The sequence below is a fragment of the Fusarium verticillioides genome, chromosome 11 (genome assembly GCF_000149555.1).
Source record: "Fusarium verticillioides 7600 chromosome 11, whole genome shotgun sequence".
NCBI lineage: Eukaryota > Fungi > Ascomycota > Sordariomycetes > Hypocreales > Nectriaceae > Fusarium > Fusarium verticillioides.
In genome coordinates this window covers 274,872-297,161 of record NC_031685.1, presented here as the reverse complement: position 1 = coordinate 297,161, position 22,290 = coordinate 274,872, and the positions used below count along the sequence as shown (strand labels likewise).

The following is a 22,290-nucleotide window of genomic DNA, read 5'->3' as shown; positions in this document are numbered from 1 at the left end:
CAGGTTCGCAATTGTTGCAATCTTGGCTTCTGCGATGGGCTTGGAGTGCAAGATCGTGAAGACCGCGTCACTTGTCAACCTTCACTCTCAATCAAAGCCAGGATGCTCATCGCGGGGTCGAACGAAGTTGATGATTCTTTTGGTTCTCATAATTTGAGATGTATTTGTTACCGTGGAGTAGGACTTGTCTGTTTCGCACTCTACAAACTCCACCGCAAATGAGTTATTAAGGTACAATTCGAGACAACACATTCAGTATCCCTCAACCTGATGATCTTAAGAAAGCAGCTCCCATCCTACAAACATGTATCGGAAGAAGGCAATGATTGGATAGCATTCGTGGTATCACCGGGTGACCCAGAAATGAAGCTTCTTAAACGCCACGTTCAGAGCTCTCTTATCCGCAGGTAGCGATAGAACTCCAAATGATTGCCTGTTAACGTTGAATAGTTCAGTCTCTATCACGCCGAAAAGAAGCTTATATTTCAGAGAAACTGACTTCCAGTCTTTCGAACTGATAAATATGGGCAGAAGGGAGATAGCCGAACCCTTCCATATTCACATTGTCTTATCTTCTCACCTTGTTACTCGGAGTGTAGTGTTATTAGCAGTTAGGCTCCGTTGCCGAAAGCTACTCGACTATTGGAAAAAGGTTTATCCAATTAAAAATACCAAGACCAAAAACGCCATATCCCCAAAATCTAAACCCTCATCCTCTCACCTAAACTGTCCAAACCAAATACTATCATCCGGCCTCATCCCCTTCATAACACCCTCCTTACCACACAGCCCCCTCTCATCATCGCCAACCTTCCAACCCCTCATAACCTCTGGCCTCACCAACATCTGCATTAGCATTCCAGACTCAGCATGCCACGTATTATGACAATGAAACGCCCATAAACCCGGATTATCCAGCACAACACGAATAACAGCCCAAGCATACCCCTCGACAGTAAGTGTATCTCTCCTCAGTGGGTTTTCCAAAAGGCCGCGTGATCCTAGATATTTGGGAAGATCTGCTGCGCTGGGGGGATATCCATCGCGACCTTGGAGGAGCACGAAGAATTTATGACCGTGGAGATGGAAGGGGTGAGCGCCGTCGTCGAAGTTGTTGATGGAGATGTCTATTGTTCGAATACCGCTTGTTTCTAGCACAAATTCCTTTTGGCGTTCGAAGACCTTTTCGTTGATGGCGATGGGGTTTTTGGCAGACGTGCTCTGTAGTCCACTGTCGAGGAACCGTTGTAAAGACGGATGCGTTGCGTTAGCATGCCAAGTCGATTCATTAAAGAATCCCCTTGCCAAGCGCCAGTCTCCTATCTCAAAGTTTGCCCGAAGAACGATGACTTCATCTGCTGGAGGTGGCGATACTACTTCAACGGGTCGAAGGGCAGTGGTGTTCAGATCGCGACAGATGACCTCAATCGCATCAGGCCACTCCTTACTCGTTGGTTCTTCAGAAGCTGTCTCATCCTTGCTAGTATATCGAATAATGGCCCTCGTTTCAGACTGAAGACGTTCATTCTTGTTCTTGAAGCAGTGCGTCACCATCCTAGCCCTCATCCAGAACGTGGAAGCTGTTGTGACATTTGTCTCAAGCACGACGCTATACCGCTGTGCTGGAAGGACGTTTACTCGATGGATTGGTTCGGGATGGACGTCTGTGCCATCGACTTCGGTGACGTAGAACGGATGCTCATCGAATTGGATCTGAAACTCTGCAAAGGCGCCAACGTTGATGATGCGCAGTCTATGACGCTTCCCAGCTTCAAGATCAATCGTCGGTATCGCAAGATCCGTGCTATTGCAAGCCCAGCCCTTAAAATCCGCACAATCTCGAACATTCCGCCCATTGATAAGACCATTATCCGGCACCGGCTCGTTGTTCTCCTGATCTGGCGCAAGATACTCCATCAAAAGCTCCGATGTCAAGTTATGGTAATGATCCTGAACCATGACAACTCTATCAGTCGCGTAGTCCATCTTCTGCAGGTCCCTCTCCTTCTTGGAGTGAACAACCATTGGTCCAAGCAATCCATCTGACGCTTGCGCGCTATGATGCGCATGATACCAGTACGTGCCGTGCTGGCCGTTGACATCAAATTTATAAGTAAAGTTTGAGTTTGGCGCGATGGCGCATTGAGTAATGCCAACTGTCCCATCCATATTATTCGTGCCGTTCTGAAACATGCCGTGGAAATGAATCGCAGTCGCATTGACAGCTTTGTTTTCGACGTGGACGATGATAGTATCGCCTTCGTTGCATTCAACGAGAGGGCCGGGATATTGATTGTTGATGAGAATCATTGGTCTGTAGACGCCATCGGGATTGAGAACGGCGTCGTTGATGGTCCAGAAATATTCTCTCGTTGTTGGAGGGGTGTTGAAGTCCCATGATGGTGAGAGGATGTATTCTTTTGTGTCCCGGAGTTGAGGCGTTGAGGGGATGGATTCTTGGTGTTTGATTGTCTCTGGCGTTGGAGCGGGCTTGCTTGGCTGAGGGGGTTTTGGATGGGTTTCTTTGTGCTCTGAGGGTCGGGCCTGAAGGTTGAGAGTGACTGCAGCCAAGAGGAGAATTGAAATGAGACCAGCGAAAGCGACAAATATCGTCAAGCCCTTGCCTTTTGATGTTTTTGTCCTCGATGAAGCCTTCTCGACCGCTTGCTCTGACTTCAAAGCAGCCTCATCACCAAGGAACCACGTTCCCTCACCATCTCTCTCATCCTCCTTCACCCAAGGCGCCTTGATCTCATCCATAATCTCCTCACACTGCAAAGAATACAAAAAAAGCCCACGTTGTCGTGTCGTTCGTTCAAAAGAACAAACCTCAAGTCCAAGATGAACCCTCAATGCATACTCCACTCCACCACAACAGGGATGATTTTAGCGTGACGTTAAATCCGAGGAACCGGAAAAGTCGGCACGCGAGCAGGACCCTTCTGAGCCCCCAAAGACACTCACACGTGCCCTGCCTATGCAGTCCATTGGCGTTACATTCTCCGAAGACATATTACAAAAGTTCAATATGATTTACACCAACGACGTTGCGTTGACCGACGGTGGAGAAACGCACGGCACCATATCCGTGCAGTTTGATCTGCGTTCCTATATGAAACCCAATAACGCTGCTGCCAATTGAGCGTCGATCTTTAGCTCAAGTTCAAGTTCAAGTTCGAGTTTGTCAATCGTTATGCTCTTCCAAACTGCTACCCTCTTGGCCGTTGCTGGTCTGGCCCTTGGTCACTCTTATGAGCCTCCCAAGGAGCATAAGCAGCACAAGCACCAGACTGGCTGGGAGACCAGCTACACTGCCACCGGCACCGCTGAAGTCGCCGCTGCTGCTGCGACTGCCAAGACTAGCAGTCCTACTTCCCATGTGAAGGGCAAGGCATTTGATCGCATTGCCATCATTTACTTTGAGAATGAGAACTACGAGAAGGCTTTCGGTGACCGTAAGTTTACCCTCCTCAATTGATCAAAAAGCAAGAACTGACGGGAGTAGCCAACTTCACTTGGCTCCGCAAGAAGGGCATCACTCTCGAGAACTACTTCGGAGTGACCCATCCCTCTGAGCCAAACTACATGGCCGCCATCGCAGGTGATTACTTTGGCATGCAGAACGACGACTTCAACCGCAACCCGCGCAACGTCTCTACTGTCATTGATCTCCTCGAGCACCGCGGCATCTCCTGGGGTCTGTACCAAGAGGACATGCCCTACTCTGGCTTCGAGGGCTTCTCCTGGGTGAACCACCAGAACGGCAAGAATGACTACGTTCGCAAGCACAACCCCGCTGTTCTCCACGACAGCATCGCTACCTCTGAACAGCGCCTTTCTCAGATCAAGAACCTCTCGCTCGTCGACACTGAGAAGTCTGTTTTCCACAAGGATCTCAAGGAGAACAAGCTTCCTCAGTGGATGTTCATCACTCCCAACATGACTTCTGATGGCCACGACACTTCCGTCACTGTTGCTGGTCAGTGGGCTCGTACTTTCCTCGAGCCCCTTCTCGAGGATAAGCACTTTATGCAAAACACTCTTGTTCTTGTTACCTGGGATGAGAACGAGACCTACGCCCGTCAGAACCACATTCTCGGCATCCTTCTCGGCGACGCAGTCCCCAAGCATCTCGTCGGCACAAGCGACAACAGCTTCTACAACCACTACTCCGAGATCGCCACCGTCTCCGCAAACTGGGGTCTCGACACCCTCGGCCGGTGGGACGTGGGCGCCAACGTCTTTAAGCTGGTTGCGCAAAAGACGGGCGACAAGATCCGCAAGTGGAAGTCTCACAAGCTGGACAGCTACTTCTGGAACGCCTCGTACGCTGGTCCTTTCAACACCAACGGCGGAAACAAGGAGTATGTTGCGCCCAACTTGGATCTTGAGCATAGTTTCTCTGGACGAAAGATCTTTGAGCCTATCCGTAAGGAGTGGAAGAAGAGCAAGAATCCTACTTACTACAAGGATACTATTGAGGTTAATGATGGACTTAACCCTCCTAAGGGTTATGAGCCTGCCAAGTCTACCTAGAGTGCTGTATAAATACTCGGTGTAATCGGGATCGGGACAATGTAAATAGCATCATTTCTATGATATCAGTCTAGATAGAATAAATAGCCAATTACACCAAACCTTAACCTCTAATCCTCAATACACATTTTTAAACAACGTTTCATTATTCGTGGTTCAATTGCCAAGCACATGCCAGATCGCCAAAGCAACGGGCCGAACGATCCATCCATTAGCCTTTCCGGCTTCAGGGATCCTTTGCACTAGGACACCATCTCCCAGGGGCAGACGAATCAAATAGCGCACTTTGGTCAGCGGTCGCTAGCGCGTGGCCGACCTGTAAGATCGCGGCGTTGCACCATGTGCGATGCAGATCACTTCGCTTGCGGGACTGTTTTGCGCTGCGGTCGGCAATATCATGCCGTGAGCTATCCTGTCTTGTCACCGATGAGATGCATCATGGGATGGAATAGGAAGGCACGTGGGAGGTGCGAAGGACTTGTGTTTCTGCGCTTTTGAGACTTTCTTCCTTCTTACATCTTCGGTTGCGAACTTGAGGTTTGGAGATAAGCAGCATCGTTCAGTATGAAGTCCTCACAGAGTCCAGCATTCAAGCGCTTTTTGTCCGACTTTACGCTCGGCTTCTCAGATGGACTTACAGTGCCGTTTGCCTTGACCGCTGGGCTCAGCTCGCTTGGGAAGACGGATACTGTCATTACTGGCGGATTAGCAGAGTTATGCGCGGGCAGCATCAGTATGGGGATTGGAGGATATCTGGCAGCACGAGACGAATGTGCACCTTGTCAAACAAAGTCCAAGGATTTAGAGGACTCACGAGAGAGCTGTGAGAGGAATAGCGAAAGTGACTACATGGTCGAACAATCCGAGAAGATGCAGATGCAAGCGGAGGAGCTGGTGCGACAACATCTCGAGCCTTTGGATCTCCCGAGTTCAACAGTCACGACAATCCTCAACACCATTCAACAAGAACCATCAGATCTCCAACGCGTGGTGTCACGCTTAAACACGTTAAAAGACGACATATCGCCCTCACAACCAACGCCTCAATCGCCAATTATTTCTGGCCTCTCGATATCACTAGGCTACACCATCGGCGGCATCATTCCCTTATTTCCCTACTTCTTCACCAGCACAGTAGGCCTCGGTCTTCAATGGAGCTCATGTCTCTGTCTGTTGGTATTATTTGCCTTTGGAGCTGGGAAGAGCTACATCCTACAAACGGGAGACGTGTCAGTGCGTTCGTGGATGATCGAAGGGCTGCAGATGTTGGTCCTGGGTGCTTTGGCTGCAATCGCGGCTGTAGCGTGCGTCACGTGGGTCGGAGCAAATTGATGGATGCCTGGTTATTGAGAGTTCAGGCAGAAACGTGACTACAGAGGTGGACGAATGAGGGACTGAGCATTCGAGTTGAACTTTGGAAACGATGACGTTGAAAAGTCACAAAGGCAATTTTAGTATTAGGTGGTGAAAATGTGGCAACCAATAGCAATTAAATGACTTGTGTTACTTCCAAAATGCAGTTGATCTATCATGACTCCTCTATCCACTTTTCCTTCTCAAAACAACTCGTTCAGATGCGACTTCTCCCAAGGGTATATTTCCATCCACGATGCCATGCAAAAATAAAAATGGTACCTTGTACTTCTTCACTCTGCCAGGTAAACATCGAGATTCCTCAATAAATAGTAAGATATGCTCATGGAGGGGCCATCTCGGCGTAAATAGTGTTATCAGCGTGTGCTTTTCGTCAACGCAGAAGTGAACTCGACGGTTTTCTCCTCTGCTTCATTCCCGACTTCCTTGATAGCCCCCATTAACAGCCACTTGTGACTTCTGGTTGGGCCAGCTCCCTTATCTGTGCAAATAGTTGACATGAACCCTCCTATGTCGCCGTGCCATGCTTCGGACTGGCATATGTGAAGTGCACCGTTGAATCTTCCGTGTGATCCTCGGACTTCCCACTTGGCCTGCACTTGGCCCCCTTCCCAATGACCCATCCTTTCATGAGCTCTGCCTCATGACTCATGAAAGAACGAGTGGGCCGACTGGATCCAGCATTCCACTGCCCTTCAACTGCTCCTCTGGGTGAAACAACCAAGGAAGTATGTCTGCCAGTCATATTACCTCGAGTCCTAGTTCTCCTGGGCCTCAGATAAGGTTATAGGAGAACTAGAAGAAGTCACCAGTAGTTTCGACAGGACAGCCAGACTATTCTCCAGGGTCATACAGGTCTGCACCCATAAAAGGGTCGGCAACTGGGAGGCTGAAATCAACCAGAGGGTCTTGGCCAGATGAAGCTGATGCCCCCTGATCAGCCAGAGTCCCAAGTGCCGGAAGCTCCCCAGAAAGGTGACTACCCGATTTCAGGAGGTCAGGATAGCTAAACGACTCAAAGGAACCTGGAGAGCCGGAAGACTGGGCACCACTGTTGGCCGCTGGAGTAGGCTGAACAGGGTGCTCGGGGGAGGACCACCCATCCCAAGAAACAACCTCCCGAGCCTCTTTATTAAAGGAAAAGAGGTTGGGGGATGGGACAAAGGGGGCAGAGGGAACAGAAGGGGCAATATTCCCAGCTCCAATGAGATCTCCCGGGAGGGTTTGGATCACCATATTGCCTCCTTGCTGAACCTGGGCCGTCATGTCAACTTGACGAAACGACATGAGCGGGTTGTTGACCCAAACGTTCTGTGGCATAGCACCGAACTGGCTGGCCCCGACAGGTTGGGAAACTGGGGCAGAGGAGGCAAAAATGGGAGCAGGGACGGCGGGAAGAGGAGGAGCAGGCCCAAAACCCATGCCAGGATAGGCTGAACACTCCAAGGCATGCCGGACAGCCGCAGGTAAGCCAGCACTAAGGGGATCAGGAAGGGAACTAGAAGGCTGGGCAGGGGAAGGGACAAGAGCAGGGGGGTTCATAAAGCTCCCCGGGTTCTGGTACCCGGCGACAGGAAGCTGCTGGTACTCAGCAGTAAACCTACCCTGCACAGGGCCAGCGGCTGCGCAGTCAGGACAAAAGGGTCTACTCTGCTTTTCCCGTCGCTTAGCTGCCCTGACTTGGTCCGTCTTAGCCCCTTTTGGACGGCCTGGCAAGGGGACCACCTGCACGTCATCTATAAAAGCTGTTAGCCATGACCCGTGTGTGCTTGAGGGAGGGCCTGTGCTTACTCTGGTGGCCCGGTTTGTCAACGCATTTGCCTGTTCGGTGCCCCACACGGCACTTAAAACAGGCAACCTTTTCACCTCGCTCGTTTTTCCTCATTGTAACTAGAGAAATACTAAGTAGGGAATATTATGGTGGAAGGGGAAGGTCTTTTGGTGTTTATTACCGTCAAGTGTGAGTTGTCGAAAGTTGGACTTTTTTGTCGAATGTGGTTAAACGAGAAAATGAGAAGAAGAGGACAGGGAAGAAATTCTGGGATTTTATAGAGGCGAAGAGAACTCAAAAGTGAAGCAGTGAGATGTAAAAAGTTGCAGAATGAAAGCTTGTTAAATGGTGGCTTTGCTCGACGAATGCAGGCATGGATGTTCCTAGGCGTACTGTGTATTCAGATAGTTTTTGGTCTTTGACTTTGATAAAGGAGTAACGCCGAGAGTTACGAGATGTGCACTTAGAAGGACTACATTGATTCGTCGTAAGGGGATGCACAGTGTACTGATCATTCTAAATAGAGGCATTCTCGAAAGCATATTGATGAGGATGGTCGAAGGGGCAAATGCAGTGCGAGGTAAGTTCACAAGACTCGTCAGTGAATGTGCGTAATTCTTTGCTGCTTTTTCCTTGCCCGGATCTCCCCTTCAATCCCCTTATTTGACAAGTCCACTAGCATGATAATCCCCTCTATCATGGGAAGCGTTTAGATCCCATAAGTAATACGAGCATTCTAGATTGGGACATCTAGCTGCGTTCAGTGCATATGTAGACCTCCTCGCCCATGGCGGTGGGAAGCCTGGTTCGGGGCGACGTGCCTGAGTAGGGAACTACATCAGGATTTAGAATTGGCACTAGTTGATCTTGAGTTTGAATTAATAGTAGCATCCGTGAAAAGGCTTATAATGACTCTTCCATAAGATTAGATGCCTCATGTTCACTCGGGCAATTTGTTCCAGCCACGCCCGAGGCGCTTGATGTGAGTTTTCAACTTTTGTGAAGCTTCGGTGCGGTCATGAATTTCCTCTGTCTCGGCCCTTCATTCGTTTTCACGGTGGCGAGCACAGTTTCAAGTGTCCAGAATCTTCGAAAAAGGAGCGGAGAGAAACTGGCAAAGGTTTACCTCACGCCTCAATCGACAAGCTCAAATTATATAGTCAGGATGCCTAGGGAACTCTCTTCCTGTATTCAGAAGACGATGGTTACTCTGCAAAACACAGGATATTGAGGGATGCAGTTACTTAGGTGATGTCTTTTGGATCAAGATCTATCTCATTCTCAGAATATTGACAATGGCAAGGGTCTCATGCAAACCATCGATGATGAAGCTACACCATGAAGACAATGGTTCACGAGGCAACAATCACGCTCTACTTGTACAGCTATCCTGAATGCCGTCTTGGCTTTCTCCCGTGATCACTCACGATCGTTGACTTCTGTGCCATCTTTTGTCAATTGCGAGAGATTTTCTAGTGTCAGAGACCCTCAACCCTGAACCCTCGAAGGAACACAAGACATCTTTGCTGTGATCAGTCGAAATAGGGCTCCAGGATGGCGATGCCCTGTTCCATCACATCGACATTTTACATTTCTTAGCACCAACCCAAAAGAAGGGACCAGACACTCCGAGACTCATTACCTTTCCATTATACTCGATGTCACTCGCTTCTAAGATTTACACGCCCCATAACATAATTTAACCTCGAATCCCCCGTCTACGCCCCTGAGCTGCTCAACATGACTCACACTGGGGAGTATGATTACACTTAGGGTTTCTCATGAGGCGAATGCTCGAGATGTCTTTCTACTTAGCCACGTATCACTTCGAAGTTAGGTTGGCTTATGATGTAAGGGCTCAGCCTGCAGTCCGATTCGGGCTGTGGTTCATATGCCTGTAGTTGCTTGGGGAAAACCTTCATCCGACAGGTTCAAACTCAAACTTAAACAGGATACCCGACGCATATCCCCAAACCACACGGGGGAAGAACTTTGTTCATTTATGTCACATGACTAAAGTATAAAACATTAAGGTGAATCCTGTGTATTACGAGACCCGTCGTCTCCCCAAGCCTCATTACTGAGAATCATACAAGAACTGTGCTAGGATAGAGTTATTCCGAGCCGGAGCCTCACATGACGAGGGCAGCAGCGACACCAGCCAAAGACAGAGCACCAAACGCACGCGTGAAAGAAGACGAGACACCAGAAGTGTTAGTGGGTGTAGCTACACCAGAAGTCTCAGATCCACTCGCATCGCTTCCCGAAGCCTTGGTCTTGGTGGCGTCGCTAGCAGTCGCAGTAGCGCTCGCGTGTTTAGCGTTGAGCAGTTCCTGACCAGCAGTGATTGAAACAGCACCGTAGTCGAATGTCCTAAACCCGTATTCCTCCAGATCATCAGTGTTGGTCAGAGTAGCGGTAGGGTGCCCATCGTCGTTGCCGCCGATATTGATAGTGGTGCACTTCGTGGCGATGGTACGCGACATCTCGCAGTGGATGGAGAATTTCCAATCATCTTCTGCGTCGCCGGGCATGGTGACAAAGAGATCAAAGTCGCCTGTGCTAGCAGCACCAGGAGGAAGAGTCTTGCTCATGTACGGTCCGACGATGTACGTATTGTTGTAGACACCGCAGTCGTCCATGGTATGGTACTCTTCGCTCTCGGGGTCAACGTAGGGGCAGTTCAGAACGTATGTTGTGTGATCCGCATCTGCGCCGAGGACTTCAGCAACGAGAGTCTGGGACGAGCCAGCATCGGCGAAGACGGGGAGAGTGGTTACGAGAGCAGAAGACATGTTGAATATTGATAGCGAGTGTATGAAGTGAAGGTATTTTGTGGCTGAAAATGAGCGAATGAATGAACGAACGATGGGATGTTGAAGAAGGGAAAATGTCAGCGGGAAATTGGGAAAGGAGAGGGAACAGAATGGGAATAGCGAAGGGGAACTAGCCAGGCAGAAGTCCAATCATTCAGTGGGTTAAGCCCAGTGGAGCTAGGCTCCCCGTAGCGAGATTTACAGGGCATCCACTGAAGGCGACCAATGAAAAGATCCAGTTTTGATCAACGCTGGGGATGAAGCCCCGTAGGGCAGCGGATGAAATGGTGAGTGTTTCACTATCGATAGGAACAGAGTTTGGTGTTTGAACGCTGGGCCCAATGGACTTACACCGACATGGCTGTTGTTGAGCCATTTTTGGGAGACACAAAGTTGCGGAACGGTCCAGCGACTTGAGTAAATTAATTGGTTTAATTGACATTTGAGCGGTATGCTCAGAAACAAAGAACCACGCTACCTGTTCCCAGCATGAAGGAAATCTCGGTAAAGAGTAGGCGCCGTAAGCTTATCTAGGCGGGAGAAATGAAGTGCGTTTAGATAAGACAAAATTAGAGCCCCTGTTAGAGGAGTAGTCCGAGCTTTGCGTTCGGTCAATCGCGTGAGCAACGTCTGAGCGCGATCATAGAGCAAATTCTGAAACAGACTTTTATCGAACTTAACTGGTCTGGTGGTCTAGTGGTATGATTCTCGCTTAGGGAAAACCCTACAGCTTAGCTTGCGAGAGGTCCCGGGTTCAATCCCCGGCCAGACCCTGATTTGTCGGCTGAATCGCTGGTTTATTTTTTGCCTGAATGAATTATTCGAGTCTCTCTACTGAACAGTATTTATTGGTCTTTGGCTGAACGTCTGTTATTCCTGTCTTTTAGCAGAGCCTAAGTACCTTGTAAAGGTCAGCAAGCCCGATCTAGCATGCTTTTTGGAATTGGTTAATATTTAGCGAAGAATAAGAATATAGCCATGGGTGAGACACAGCACAGTCTGCCATTATTGCTAAGCAAATAAGTGTGTGATTGCTTGCCACAGCATGCTAGTCTTTTAACATTCACTTGGATATGCTGTTGATTGACTAGCTCTTCACCGCTTGATCCCTTACGCTCGCTGCTTATTTCTCTCCTCCAACACCTTCAAAAGCTTCACATACTCCCGTTGATCCTCACCCTCCGCAAAATACTTAACATTATCATCCGACAGTTCCACAATCCAACCATACTTGTAATCAACCCTAGCATATCTCCAGACCACCAGACTTCTATCTTCCTCCAGCATCTTTCGAATCCCCGCAACCGCGACAGAATCCTCACTGGCCTCATCCTCCTCACTCTCGCCCTCCTGCCATAGCAGCGGAGGTGTTTTGCTTTGCACGACAGACACCTTGAAAGGTCGTGTATTGCTCACCCTGATGGCTCTCCAGAGGTCAGCCCACGTCACGGGTTCTACATTCCACCCAGGTCCGTATTCCGGTTCAGGTCCATCGCACATGCAGTCATGGAGCTCAAGCTCCTCAAAGCAATCGACTCGGCTTTTGAGAAACTCTACCAGATCAGGTCCGATCATGATATTCTTAAGCGTGAGTGACTTGAGGAAGAGGAAGTGGTCTTCCTTCAAGGGCAACGGAATGCAATAGTTGGCAGATGCTCCTCCAAATAGACCGTCAGCGCTGGCTTCGAGAGTAAGATGCCTGACGTTCCGCGCATGCCTCATAACGTAATACGGCAAAAAGCTCTCGACAAACTCTATGAATCCGGGCTTTGTGTGCAAACAATCGCCTTCATCGCCGCCAAAAACACCAATATCCAGTACATGCAGCCTTCCCAAGAAAGACGACCATTCCAGTGTTTCCCATGCGGAAGCGCTCTTGGCAATGAGGTTTTTTATCCTGAGGTTCGTGATATTTTGGTTCATTGAAATGGTTCGCATGACTTCGTTGTATTGCGCTCGCCAAATAATCTCTTGTTCTTGCTGCAGTGTCTCATCCAATTCCTCCTCGTTGTCACAGATGTTGCCGGGCATATTTGCAATTGCCCAGGATGCGTTTTCACCCCACCTGCCACCACGTCCAAATGTTGCCCCGTTGAACTCGAGGACTAAAGAACGGACATTGCTGAGGATGTCGCCTCGCGTGATTTTCTGGAGTGTATCTGTTGGAGCCGCCCCCCATACGCTGGGCATAGGACCGTTGTGGGGCTCGTCGTTTTTGTTGGACTGAAAGGTTATGTGCAAGTGGATGGCAGAGGTGAAGTCTTGATACTTGTCGATGAGCTCCTCTAGAGCTTGAGTAGAGGCCAGTGGGCAGGGAATAGTGATAGTTCGGAAGAGGACCGCAAGAACAGCATGCCGCATGAACCAGCTGGCGCAGCTCAAGGCTTTGACATCTTGAGGTGCCATATAGCTGGCGATATTTGCGACAAGTTCAACAGGCAGAGTATCGAGCGCGGCCATATTTCCCTTGACAAAGAATGAAGAGTATTAGTTTAGAGAATGCAAAGAACAAGTTATGAATTAAAATACTATCATGGGGCTCCTTGTTGCCTGTCGTCGTGCAGGTCTTCGTAACATGACCTTGGCGTACGATATCAATTGTCGATATTAAGGTAGAGTGACACCAAACGCAGCACGATTGTGCAATACAATTTAGTCACTCTACCTGCGCTGGGCCAATGCCTAACGCATCAATAGTCTCATCACGTAGTGGAGCCCGATGCGCCACCAACCGACCTCGCTTGTGAGATTTTAACCTGAAGGAGCTGGAGCTCGGCACGCCTCGATAACAATTGGCCAACGACCTTGAGGCTGAAATCTCGACGTGCATTCCATTTCATACGATAACTGATCAATGGCTAATCTTGGTCCAATCTGATTCATGCACCTGAAGCTCGGTCTAACAACAGTGTTATTGGTCACGCGATATCCTTGACATCGTCCCACTGATAAATGATGTGCCTCTCCCCCAGCGCTGTCTTGAGAACAATCAGCAAATTATCGATGCTTCCTAGAAATTTGAGATAAAGCGTTACGGCGACGCAGTATCGTCGGTGATCTTCGTCTGCGACTAAGGTTGTTGTTAGAAGGACTTCGCTTTTTGAAGCGTAAAATGAATCAATGGCGCGTCGGACTAGTGGTGCGGGTAATCGTTCGGGTAGAGGTGAGCCTGTGCGCAGGGCCTGCTCGATGATGCCGAGTACAGCCATGACATCTCCAATGGATCGCTCATCGAGGATGTTCGCAACGCGAATGAGACGGTCTTGCATCTCTTTTGGTAAAGTTGATGCGAGGTTGAGAAGACCGCCGAGTGCTTGGTTCATATACTGCAGCTGTTCCTTCGTTTGCGCAAGAACCTTTTGATCAAAGGGCCCGAAGCTCAATTCGCCTTTCAGCAACGCGATGGACGGACTCACGGAGAGTAATATCTCTGCAACTTCAATCGAGATATGTTCCGCGACAGCACCCAGCCCTTGATTTCTATCCGTCCGACCCCAGTGAGAAATCAGAAGGGCGTAGTGATCTGATAGACTACGCACCGAGTTTGCGAGAATCTTGCAGACGTGTGTTGTCCCAGATGGTGGACTTGGGAATAACTGCACGACGAATGCAGCGACGAAGCCGATCAGAACTGTGACGACTCGTTTCCAGAATGCTTCGTAGCCTTTACCCGGAAGACCGTACTGGACTATATGGTCGTGATCCCAGCTGAAGCCGAGAACGAGGCAGAAGGTAGCTCCACCCATGATTGTAGCAAACGCGAATGATGGAGGAAGATAGAGACGCCACCACAGCATAGGAATGATCATAACGCCTGTTGAAGCTGCCATGCCGTATGGATTGCCAACACCACTTCCAGCCCCGATGTACCAAGCCACCATACCTATGACGCCTCCAACAAGAGTTCCAATCGTACGCGCGATTAGCGAAAACGTAAAGTCAGCCAGGTACACTAGTAAAACAGTCTGAGCACTAATAACAGCCCAGATGCCCTTCTCTCGGTAGAAGAAACCAGCGGTACTTGGAAGGACCGCCGGTATTGACGTCGCAATAGTAACAGCAACCATTCTCAGAGCATACATACCAGAGGGATTGATAAGCCAGTTGTACGTCGCGATGAAAATGCGACCAATCTTACTTCTCTGCGCAGAAGAGCCTTTGTATCCTCTGCTGATATCTAGTCTTCGCTTCGTTTCCTTCGTTTGCTCATCGAAACTTTCACCATCCATCATTTGATCAGGATCCTCCTCTGTTGAGATGTCATAGCCTGGGAATGTGATTTGTCCATGGAATATCCAGGCCAAAGCATATTGGAGCCGTGAAGGAACCCAAATGCGATGGCTCGTTCGCACTTCTGAGAGGTGGAGTATATACTCCAGCAGCTTCTCTGTTGCAATAGCCATGTTCAAAATTCGTTCCTCGATAACCATAGCAATCACCATGCTTGGTAGGAATGGTCGATCAGTTCCCTCGACTGATTTGAGGCGGCCATTTTCGTCGAACAATTCTGCGTGAGCTTCCAGAACGCCCTTTGTTGTGTTGATGACGCATGCTTCCCTTGCTTGACGTGATCTTGCCAAAGTATCGTGAATGTTTCGATTCAGCTCCTCCCACTGTACAGGCGAAGGCTTTCCCATCCATCGGCAGGAATTGACAGCATGGATATAATCTGCTGCAAGATTGATAGCTTGGGGTCCGATCTCAAGGAGGTCCGATGTCGTATCCCGAAGCGTATTTCTCGTCCTGGAGCGTATCTCAGAGCCTTCAGGCCTTTGGAAAGCACTCAAAATCGTGGCATTTTCATGTCGATGATGTTGTCCAATCTTGTATTTCTCTTTGTCCGTCGCAGGCCCGATCCGTCCATCTTCCTGAGCTTTAATATGCTCCTCTTCCTTCTGCTTCCCCCGAACCTGGGCAATTTGGAAATCCAGGAGATACAGACTCGAGAACATGACTTTGCGCGCTCGCTGGTGCAAACCCTTGACATCATCTGCGTTCCATCGACCACGGGAAAAGTCAATCGGCAGAAACGCGAGAGCTGGCTGCCCGGCTTTGAAGACAGCAATCATACCGGCCCTGCTCCCTTGAAGCTCAGCAAGCGGGATGGCCTCGTCGGCAAATCGTCTCTTGGTCGCTGATAGAGCTGAATTAGACATGCGGACTAGTTTCTCAATCTGACCGAGAACCATGTACGATGTTGACTGGGGGAAGAGAAGCAGGCAACATGCTAAGCCTAGACCGATGCCGATGGCTCCAGGCTTGACGAGAATAGCTGCGAGGTCGCCTTGAAATGATGGAAGTGTCGGGCCAAAAAGGATGAAGATGTCGGTAACGATCGTTCCAAAGATCTGCATGAGGACAAGCTTCGGATTTGCGCATCGCAGCCGAGCCAAGACATAGATGAACAAACAGCCCATACTAAAATACACAGCCGTGACTCTCGCATCTAGCATAAAACCCTCATGGATCAAAATTTGCGCCTCCCACGCCGGCGTCTGTCCCGTTGTCTTCACAATCTCCCCGACCTGTTGCTGCAGCGCCTGAAGCTTAACCTGTGTCTCGACATCAGAGCGAGTCGCTAGCGCCGCCTTCATCGTCAAGAGACCCCAGCACCAAGCAAGACACATTCCCAGCAGCAGCGAAAACGCTGCGAGGAGGTAGATGAACACGATACTAGCTGGGGGAACTGCAAAGAGAAGAATGGCACCGAGGAACGTCGCTTGCCCGATTTCGACGAGGCTGGGGTGGATGAAGATGAGGAGCATCATGACCCAGATTGCGATCCAGCATCGAAGAAAGATCTTCATGTCGTGGGCGTTGAAGTGGTCTAGCCATGGTGGGAGTTTTCGCTTCGGTGATGCCTTGGCGGCTTCATTTTGGTGAGCTGACGCTTCGTCAGAGGAAGGCATTGCTCATCACCTAAATTGGTAGATCTTTCTAGCAATTGAGGTGTTTGGAAGAAATGAGAGATAATTGGAGCCGCTGAGGCCGGAGCTAGAGGTTGGAACTTGGTTCTGAGCAAGACTTGACTATGACGTGTGTATGGAGAAGGTGAAACTCTATTGGTCAGACTAGTCTGAATGTCGTTGTGAGGCATTGAGAAGCAACGACCAGATGAACCGTTTCGGACAATTATTCAACTGTTGATCAGGTTTACTATTCCCTTCTTTTCTGTTCTTCTGTTATTTTCTCTCATCTCGTGAGATTCTTATGGCTTCATATGTTAAAGCTGAGATGAACCTCGGCGTGAAGTGGAGGGCGGGAGTATCCATCTTAGCGCGAGTTGTTCCCATCTTTTCAGCTGGTGGAGTTGAAGAGAAGCGCACTAAACGATGCCGTAGCCGAGAGGACCAATCAAACGATCAAGCAGGACATGAACTTGGGATCAAGACATGGATGGAGCTCACATGCTATTGGAGGTATGTTATGGCGTGCACTTCCCACCAAGTCGACATTGATTGCTGAGAACTTATCAAGGCTGACTACCAACCTAATTTCACTGGGCCACATCACAACCCGAAGAACTGACAACTGAAGAGGTGCGAAATGAAGTACGCGATCTTTCACTCTGCTGCTTCTATTTTTTTTTACAGACCATAATTCATCTCCGCGATTTGTGCACGCTGATCCGAAACGTCCCTTATAGTATACGTTGATCTGTTTCATACATAGCGAATCCAACGCTTTGTTTCTTCGCCATTTCTACCTGTATGCGTGGGAGGCAGCAGTGAATGGTGTTATTAGCTACCAGCGCGTACCTAATCTAGAGTGCACCTTCCTGCCTAACATGATCTAACGAGGCAGCAACTACGACCATAATAACTATCAGATACCAACAAATCTTAAACAAGACCCCCGAAAGCCAAACTAGCCACCGAAGTATATACAACACGGAGCCAACAGTAAATCCCAGAAGATCATACAAACTGACTCCAAAGCAGGCCTGCAAAAGCTGATCTGACCACTTAGCCAGAAATACAATCACGAAAGTAGCCGCAGCGAGAAAAGCTATGACCCCTCCTGTAATTAATAGTTGCTCCATTGGGTTTGCCCTCCGGACATTTGCTGACTGGTGCTGTATTGGGGATTTGGAAGCGAGGGATGTGAGTTCAGCTGGGCTCAATTCTTCCCTGAGCTTATGCGACAGGGCGATGTCACGATTCATGGCCTTCCACATCTTTATGTTCAAATCATGAGGCTCAAGCGTTGTCATATCTATGTGCAGTCACTCAACAAATATTCTTACGGGTACAGTAGTAGACTTACCATTCAGAAACTCATCTTCAGGGCCCTCCCCTGGAAAGACATCGCCTCTTTTCGCTTGTTTGAGTTCCGTCTTCCAAACAAGATGCCTGAATTGTTTCAGGAATAGCCAGAAGAGTATAGGGGATTGTTGCAACTGGTATCGCCGGAGCAGTCTTTGCTGTCTGTCTGTGCCTGGCAGTTCCTTGTTTCGGTCCAATTGCCCGTTTATGAGCCAGACACGAAACATGACTAGTGATTCGCTCACGCCCTGAGTCGTAACTCGAACTCGCGACAGGATCTTAGGGCCAAGGTCCGGTGAGTAACATTGATCTGCGATTTGCTCGTAAACCATGGCAACCAGTCGATCTTCCGGTGACCCATCTCCAAACTTCGCAGTCGGTTCAAGCTCAGTAGGATGCTCCTCGATGTTAACTATTTCTTCATTCGGCTCATCTTGTATATCGACTGTGTCGTATTGGTTTGCATAGACCTTGGCATCGATGCCTTGTTCTCGGTTGTCTTTGGCCTCTTCTTTGTCGGCAGGGCTCGTCTCAAGGCCCTCAAGCCACCGTGCGGCAGCATTGTTCTGGTTTTTATAGCTCTCGATGTCAATATGATCGCTGATTGGCGTGTTTGTGCTAAAAAGTGTGATATTTCGCCCTTCGGCATGCATCAAGTCGGTCAATCGCGCAAGATACCTCATCTGGTCTGCGTGGTGTTGTCCACCCAGCCTTTTGCCAACTTCACAAGGTTCCGTCAAGAACCATTCCAGGAGATCCAAAAACGTAGCCTTTTTATTAAAGATTACTGTTAAGCCGTGGAAGGCATGGTCTAGCAGAAGACCGTTGATCATATGCACGTGTCGCGTGGAGATTTTGAAGAATGGGAATGAGAAGGTATCAGTCTGACGAAGTTGTCCGTCCCAGCCGGGTCGTTTTATTAATCCTCCATTCACCAAAATGGAATAGCTGTTGATAGACTTGTGAATGGGGAGATCTTCTAACATGGATGTTGTTCCTGGGCCATAGAGCAAGTCGATCTCTATCTGTCGTTGGAGCTGACGCATGGCCTTTGTCTCGGGATTGTTATCCTCATGTGGCTCTGGAAGATGCTGACTTCTCAAAATTATCATCAGTCGTGGAGAAATAGGCGCAAAGAGATGAAAGCGGGGTCCTAGGCGAAGGAATTCTCCTGTTGTCTTGTCCTGAAAGTCGACGGTTGGTCCTTCGTAGACATGACTTCCTGTGTCAGAGAGAATGAACTCCTGATCCTCGCTCGAAGGGGTGCAGAAGGACATCCAGAATCCAGTGATGTGTTCCACGAAGTGGCAGAATAGGCCATAGTAGACAGTTGTTTTGAGGGTTTGTTGCCAATTTGCTGTTACCCGCATATCGAGATCGATGATAGAGCTCAAGGCCTGTAGCCAAACATCTAACGGCCGTTGAATTCCATGTCGATCCATAAACTCTTCCAGCAAGTCCCGGTCGTCCTTTTTATAGTCATCGATGCTATTGCAGTTGTATGTCTTGAAGAAGCCTGAACCTCGTTGATTCAGTAGATAAACAAACTTGCGAAGTACGGTTTGCTGTGTCCTGGTGAGTTTGACCTTTTCTTCTCCACGTTTGTGAGCACCAGTTATCCTGCGAATCACGGCGCTCGTCTCGCCCTCTAGCCTACTGAATTTGACCTCCAACTCGCGAGGAAATTGCGCGATTGGTGACTGATCTGTGTACATGTCATCCAGGCCGCACACGCGTCGGATAGAAAGCTCCTCAATCTTGTAGCCCTCGGGCAAAAGTTCCAAGCAGTTTACGACAGGGTCGCCGGGGTATTTTCCTTTTTTATGATGGTTCTTTTTGCACTTTGAGCCATTGGCGGGGGCCTTGGGACACTCGAAAGGATGGCCGAAATTCTTCAGGATGAACTGTGGGATGAAGTGCTGGTACTGCGGCAAGTTGGCTGCCATGATATCGGCCGATTGGTAACTGGCTGAATCACTGTTTTCTTTTGGTTGTCGCGTTAAGGTGGAGATTTACGGATTGCCTGCTATCGCTGGGCTGAATTTGCAAACCTGAATTCGAAGCCTAATCAGAAGAGAAGCGCGTAAGCAGCAGCGGCGTATCTGATTGGGGACCAACATCTTCAGCCGCAGTCTAGATCCAAGGCGGGGTAAGGATTCTTCCACCAGTTGATCAGCGATTTACTAGGATTAGGGGTCTTTAGACCGTCAGCAACATCGAGAGATGCGTAACATCGTGCATAATGGGAGGCACAGAAATAGTACCATGGCAGAAGTTATTTACAGTCCAAGGTGGGGCGAAAGGTTCGATAAGACGGCATGCAGATGACACCGCTTGGCTCTATAAATATTGCCGTACCTTCGTAGAAAATAAAGAAGAATAAGCTTAAGCATATCATTAACCTTGCAACCTTAATAGTTTCATCCATAACTTTACGAAAATGAAGTTCACACTTAGTGTCTTAGCACTTGTCGCGTCTACCAATGCGTGGACCATGCAGTTCGACTGCCCGAGAGGCTCTGGCTTCGAGGGATCCTATTCTGGTTCAAAGAACAAAGGATGCACGAGCATCCCGACTTGTACCAAGGGTGATCATGTAAGTCAAATTTCCTACTAAGCTTGTCAAGTGTCGTTGGCTAATTACTTTTTCGATTAGATGGTCTGGGGTAACACCAAGAAGTCCAACTGTGTTCTGAGGTTGTACGCCGCTGCGCCGTGTGCCGCTGAACAGGAGATTGGACATTCCAAGGAGAATTGGGATCACAAGTTTGGCCAACCTGTCTTTGCCTGGGGAGTCACGAACTGTTAGACCTCATTAGAAGAAGGTTTCTCAACGATTTAGTGATTATTCGGTTCTCCAGATAGCTATGGAAGGTATATACATGAAATGGTTTCTCTGGTCGCCGATTCACGGTATTTGTCCACTAGGTTTTGTTATAATGCTGAATTGACACAAGATCTTAAGTGGTGCATTGAGAGTAGAAGTCGTTGAGCGCCTTGCAGGTTCCAGTGGCGCAGCACTTTGGACCGGTCCAAGTGTTTCCACCGCACTGGGCCCAGAGAAGAGCGCACTATATCAAGTCAGCACATCTCAATCATTTATAACAGCAGGTGACACTCATGAAAATGTGACTTACCTGGCCAGATGGCTGAGTCGACACGGGAGGAACCTGTGTAGATGACGCTCGGGTAGAGGTCTGTAGAGTCGTAGTGGGGCTGCTGCCGCCATTATCACCGCCAGGGGCACCGTTGCAAGAGAACTTCGCTACAGTCAGATATCATGACATCGTCTGGGAGGTTCTTTCGCTTTACATACCACTGCAGGTCCAGGAATAGTATAGCTGTTGAAGTTGGAGTAGATCTGGGAGGCCAAGCGTTAATATACTTCACTATCATCTTGGTAGGATACTATCTTACGTTGGCGGTGTATCCAGGATCGGTTTCCTTGAAAGCACCAGGAATCTTGACCTGGTTGCTGGGAACAGTGCTACCTCCACCAGTAACACTAATCTGGGCGCAGCTGATGTAGAACTGGAGATTCATATTAACCTCTGCAGGGAATCAGGTGCTGGTGACTTACCTGAGGGATACCTGCTGGCCAAGGGTTATGAATACCTAGACTCTGGATGCGAAGAAGATATTCGCCATTGGCAATGCAAGTGGGAAGGTTGAAAGTGTAGCTGACTGACAGCGTATTAAGGTTAGATTACGAAAGGATAGTCCCCACGGATATGAACTTACGGTACATAGGCCAGCTCGAAGAACTACCACTGAAGGTTGGACCTATGCATGCGTTGTTAGCCGTCGTTTTGTTCATCCTTCTGTTGGGGATACCATACCCCAGTCCTTGATCTTGAACCAGCCACCGCTTCCATCGTAAGATGAAGCAGAGCTGGGTGCCTTGGACATGTACACTGAAATCGGTCCTTGGTGGTAGACAGCGGTGTCAAGAGTGAAGGTAATCGAGTCGCCAGCCTTCACTCCGACAGTCTGGGTATTGGTTCCCGAGGTACCGACATTGCATCGAAGGTCGTTAGAATCGAGGTCTAATACGTATTTGTTAGTGTACTACTACATGAACACGCTTACTAGGTAGGAAGTCAAGACATACCAGTGACAGGAGAGTTGTAGTTTGAGTTCTGTCGAATGTACTGAAAGACGGGATACTTGGTCGACCCAACACTAAGCTGCTGGAAGATATAATGAGCAGAGGTGCTTTGCATCAAGGCCGCAACCGCGGCAAGGGAAGTAGCGAACTTCATAATTTTCTCTTGAGATGATGTTGTCACAGCTCGATGAGACTGGCCGAAGGAGAAGTCTGAGGCGATGCAGGTCCAGGAGCGAAATATAAAAGAATGATGCGGGTCGAACGGCACGGACTTATGACTGATCACGTTCCTGATGGCAGTTTCGTCGTCGCCCAATGGGAATGATATGATGGTCCTCCATTATAGCTCAATTATAGATTGAGTGGTCTCGATGCGTCAACTGACAACGCTGTCAAGTTCCGACAGCCCAAAAGAGGAAA

The 22,290-nt window shown here is 49.0% G+C and overlaps 10 protein-coding genes and 1 non-coding gene across 11 annotated transcripts; 4 read left to right on the top strand and 7 right to left on the bottom strand.

Annotated features, from left to right (window-relative positions):
- Positions 1–541: 541 nt before the first annotated feature.
- Positions 542–2,783, bottom strand: FVEG_12929 (hypothetical protein). The gene has a single exon (XM_018902312.1). It carries the CDS (start codon positions 2,758–2,760, stop codon positions 718–720), a length of 2,043 nt encoding a protein of 680 aa, XP_018761010.1. The 5' UTR covers positions 2,761–2,783; the 3' UTR covers positions 542–717.
- A 256-nt stretch (positions 2,784–3,039) lies between these two features.
- On the top strand, positions 3,040–4,677 carry FVEG_12928 (hypothetical protein). The gene is made up of 2 exons (XM_018902311.1): positions 3,040–3,455; positions 3,506–4,677. The coding sequence occupies exons 1-2, from the start codon at positions 3,194–3,196 to the stop codon at positions 4,534–4,536; spliced, it is 1,293 nt and encodes a 430-aa protein (XP_018761009.1). The 5' UTR covers positions 3,040–3,193; the 3' UTR covers positions 4,537–4,677.
- A 391-nt stretch (positions 4,678–5,068) lies between these two features.
- On the top strand, positions 5,069–6,051 carry FVEG_17402 (hypothetical protein). The gene has a single exon (XM_018906646.1). It carries the CDS (start codon positions 5,101–5,103, stop codon positions 5,866–5,868), a length of 768 nt encoding a protein of 255 aa, XP_018761008.1. The 5' UTR covers positions 5,069–5,100; the 3' UTR covers positions 5,869–6,051.
- A 693-nt stretch (positions 6,052–6,744) lies between these two features.
- FVEG_12927 (hypothetical protein) lies at positions 6,745–7,795 on the bottom strand (the record flags this gene model as incomplete). Its single annotated transcript, XM_018902310.1, has 2 exons — positions 6,745–7,646; positions 7,702–7,795. The coding sequence occupies 2 exons, from the start codon at positions 7,793–7,795 to the stop codon at positions 6,745–6,747; spliced, it is 996 nt and encodes a 331-aa protein (XP_018761007.1).
- A 1,512-nt stretch (positions 7,796–9,307) lies between these two features.
- FVEG_12926 (hypothetical protein) lies at positions 9,308–10,611 on the bottom strand. Its single transcript, XM_018902309.1, has one exon. The coding sequence runs from the start codon at positions 10,474–10,476 to the stop codon at positions 9,814–9,816; it is 663 nt and encodes a 220-aa protein (XP_018761006.1). The 5' UTR covers positions 10,477–10,611; the 3' UTR covers positions 9,308–9,813.
- A 568-nt stretch (positions 10,612–11,179) lies between these two features.
- FVEG_17401 lies at positions 11,180–11,270 on the top strand. Its single transcript has one exon. It is a non-coding gene; the product is annotated as a tRNA-Pro (tRNA).
- Positions 11,271–11,607: 337 nt separating this feature from the next.
- On the bottom strand, positions 11,608–12,957 carry FVEG_12925 (hypothetical protein; the record flags this gene model as incomplete). The annotated part of the gene is made up of 1 exon (XM_018902308.1): positions 11,608–12,957. The coding sequence occupies one exon, from the start codon at positions 12,955–12,957 to the stop codon at positions 11,608–11,610; it is 1,350 nt and encodes a 449-aa protein (XP_018761005.1).
- Positions 12,958–13,415: 458 nt separating this feature from the next.
- Positions 13,416–16,406, bottom strand: FVEG_12924 (hypothetical protein; the record flags this gene model as incomplete). Its single annotated transcript, XM_018902307.1, has 1 exon — positions 13,416–16,406. The coding sequence occupies one exon, from the start codon at positions 16,404–16,406 to the stop codon at positions 13,416–13,418; it is 2,991 nt and encodes a 996-aa protein (XP_018761004.1).
- Positions 16,407–17,523: 1,117 nt separating this feature from the next.
- FVEG_12923 (hypothetical protein) lies at positions 17,524–19,708 on the bottom strand (the record flags this gene model as incomplete). The annotated part of the gene is made up of 3 exons (XM_018902306.1): positions 17,524–17,566; positions 17,643–17,712; positions 17,764–19,708. 3 exons carry the CDS (start codon positions 19,706–19,708, stop codon positions 17,524–17,526), a joined length of 2,058 nt encoding a protein of 685 aa, XP_018761003.1.
- Positions 19,709–20,202: 494 nt separating this feature from the next.
- Positions 20,203–20,571, top strand: FVEG_12922 (hypothetical protein; the record flags this gene model as incomplete). The annotated part of the gene is made up of 2 exons (XM_018902305.1): positions 20,203–20,358; positions 20,419–20,571. 2 exons carry the CDS (start codon positions 20,203–20,205, stop codon positions 20,569–20,571), a joined length of 309 nt encoding a protein of 102 aa, XP_018761002.1.
- A 151-nt stretch (positions 20,572–20,722) lies between these two features.
- FVEG_12921 (hypothetical protein) lies at positions 20,723–22,024 on the bottom strand (the record flags this gene model as incomplete). The annotated part of the gene is made up of 8 exons (XM_018902304.1): positions 20,723–20,833; positions 20,900–21,022; positions 21,079–21,123; positions 21,180–21,293; positions 21,343–21,446; positions 21,504–21,545; positions 21,602–21,808; positions 21,874–22,024. 8 exons carry the CDS (start codon positions 22,022–22,024, stop codon positions 20,723–20,725), a joined length of 897 nt encoding a protein of 298 aa, XP_018761001.1.
- Positions 22,025–22,290: the final 266 nt, after the last annotated feature.

What these genes read in the sequence shown, in the direction of transcription:
- FVEG_12928 (XM_018902311.1), top strand. Translation starts at nt 3,194, where the DNA reads ATGCTCTTCCAAACTGCTACCCTCTTGGCCGTTGCTGGTCTGGCCCTT. An exon ending in CGAGAAGGCTTTCGGTGACC is followed by an intron (nt 3,456 to 3,505) that starts GTAAGTTTACCC and finishes TGACGGGAGTAG; the next exon opens with CCAACTTCACTTGGCTCCGC.
- FVEG_12926 (XM_018902309.1), bottom strand. Translation starts at nt 10,476, where the DNA reads ATGTCTTCTGCTCTCGTAACCACTCTCCCCGTCTTCGCCGATGCTGGC.
- FVEG_12929 (XM_018902312.1), bottom strand. Translation starts at nt 2,760, where the DNA reads ATGGATGAGATCAAGGCGCCTTGGGTGAAGGAGGATGAGAGAGATGGT.
- FVEG_17402 (XM_018906646.1), top strand. Translation starts at nt 5,101, where the DNA reads ATGAAGTCCTCACAGAGTCCAGCATTCAAGCGCTTTTTGTCCGACTTT.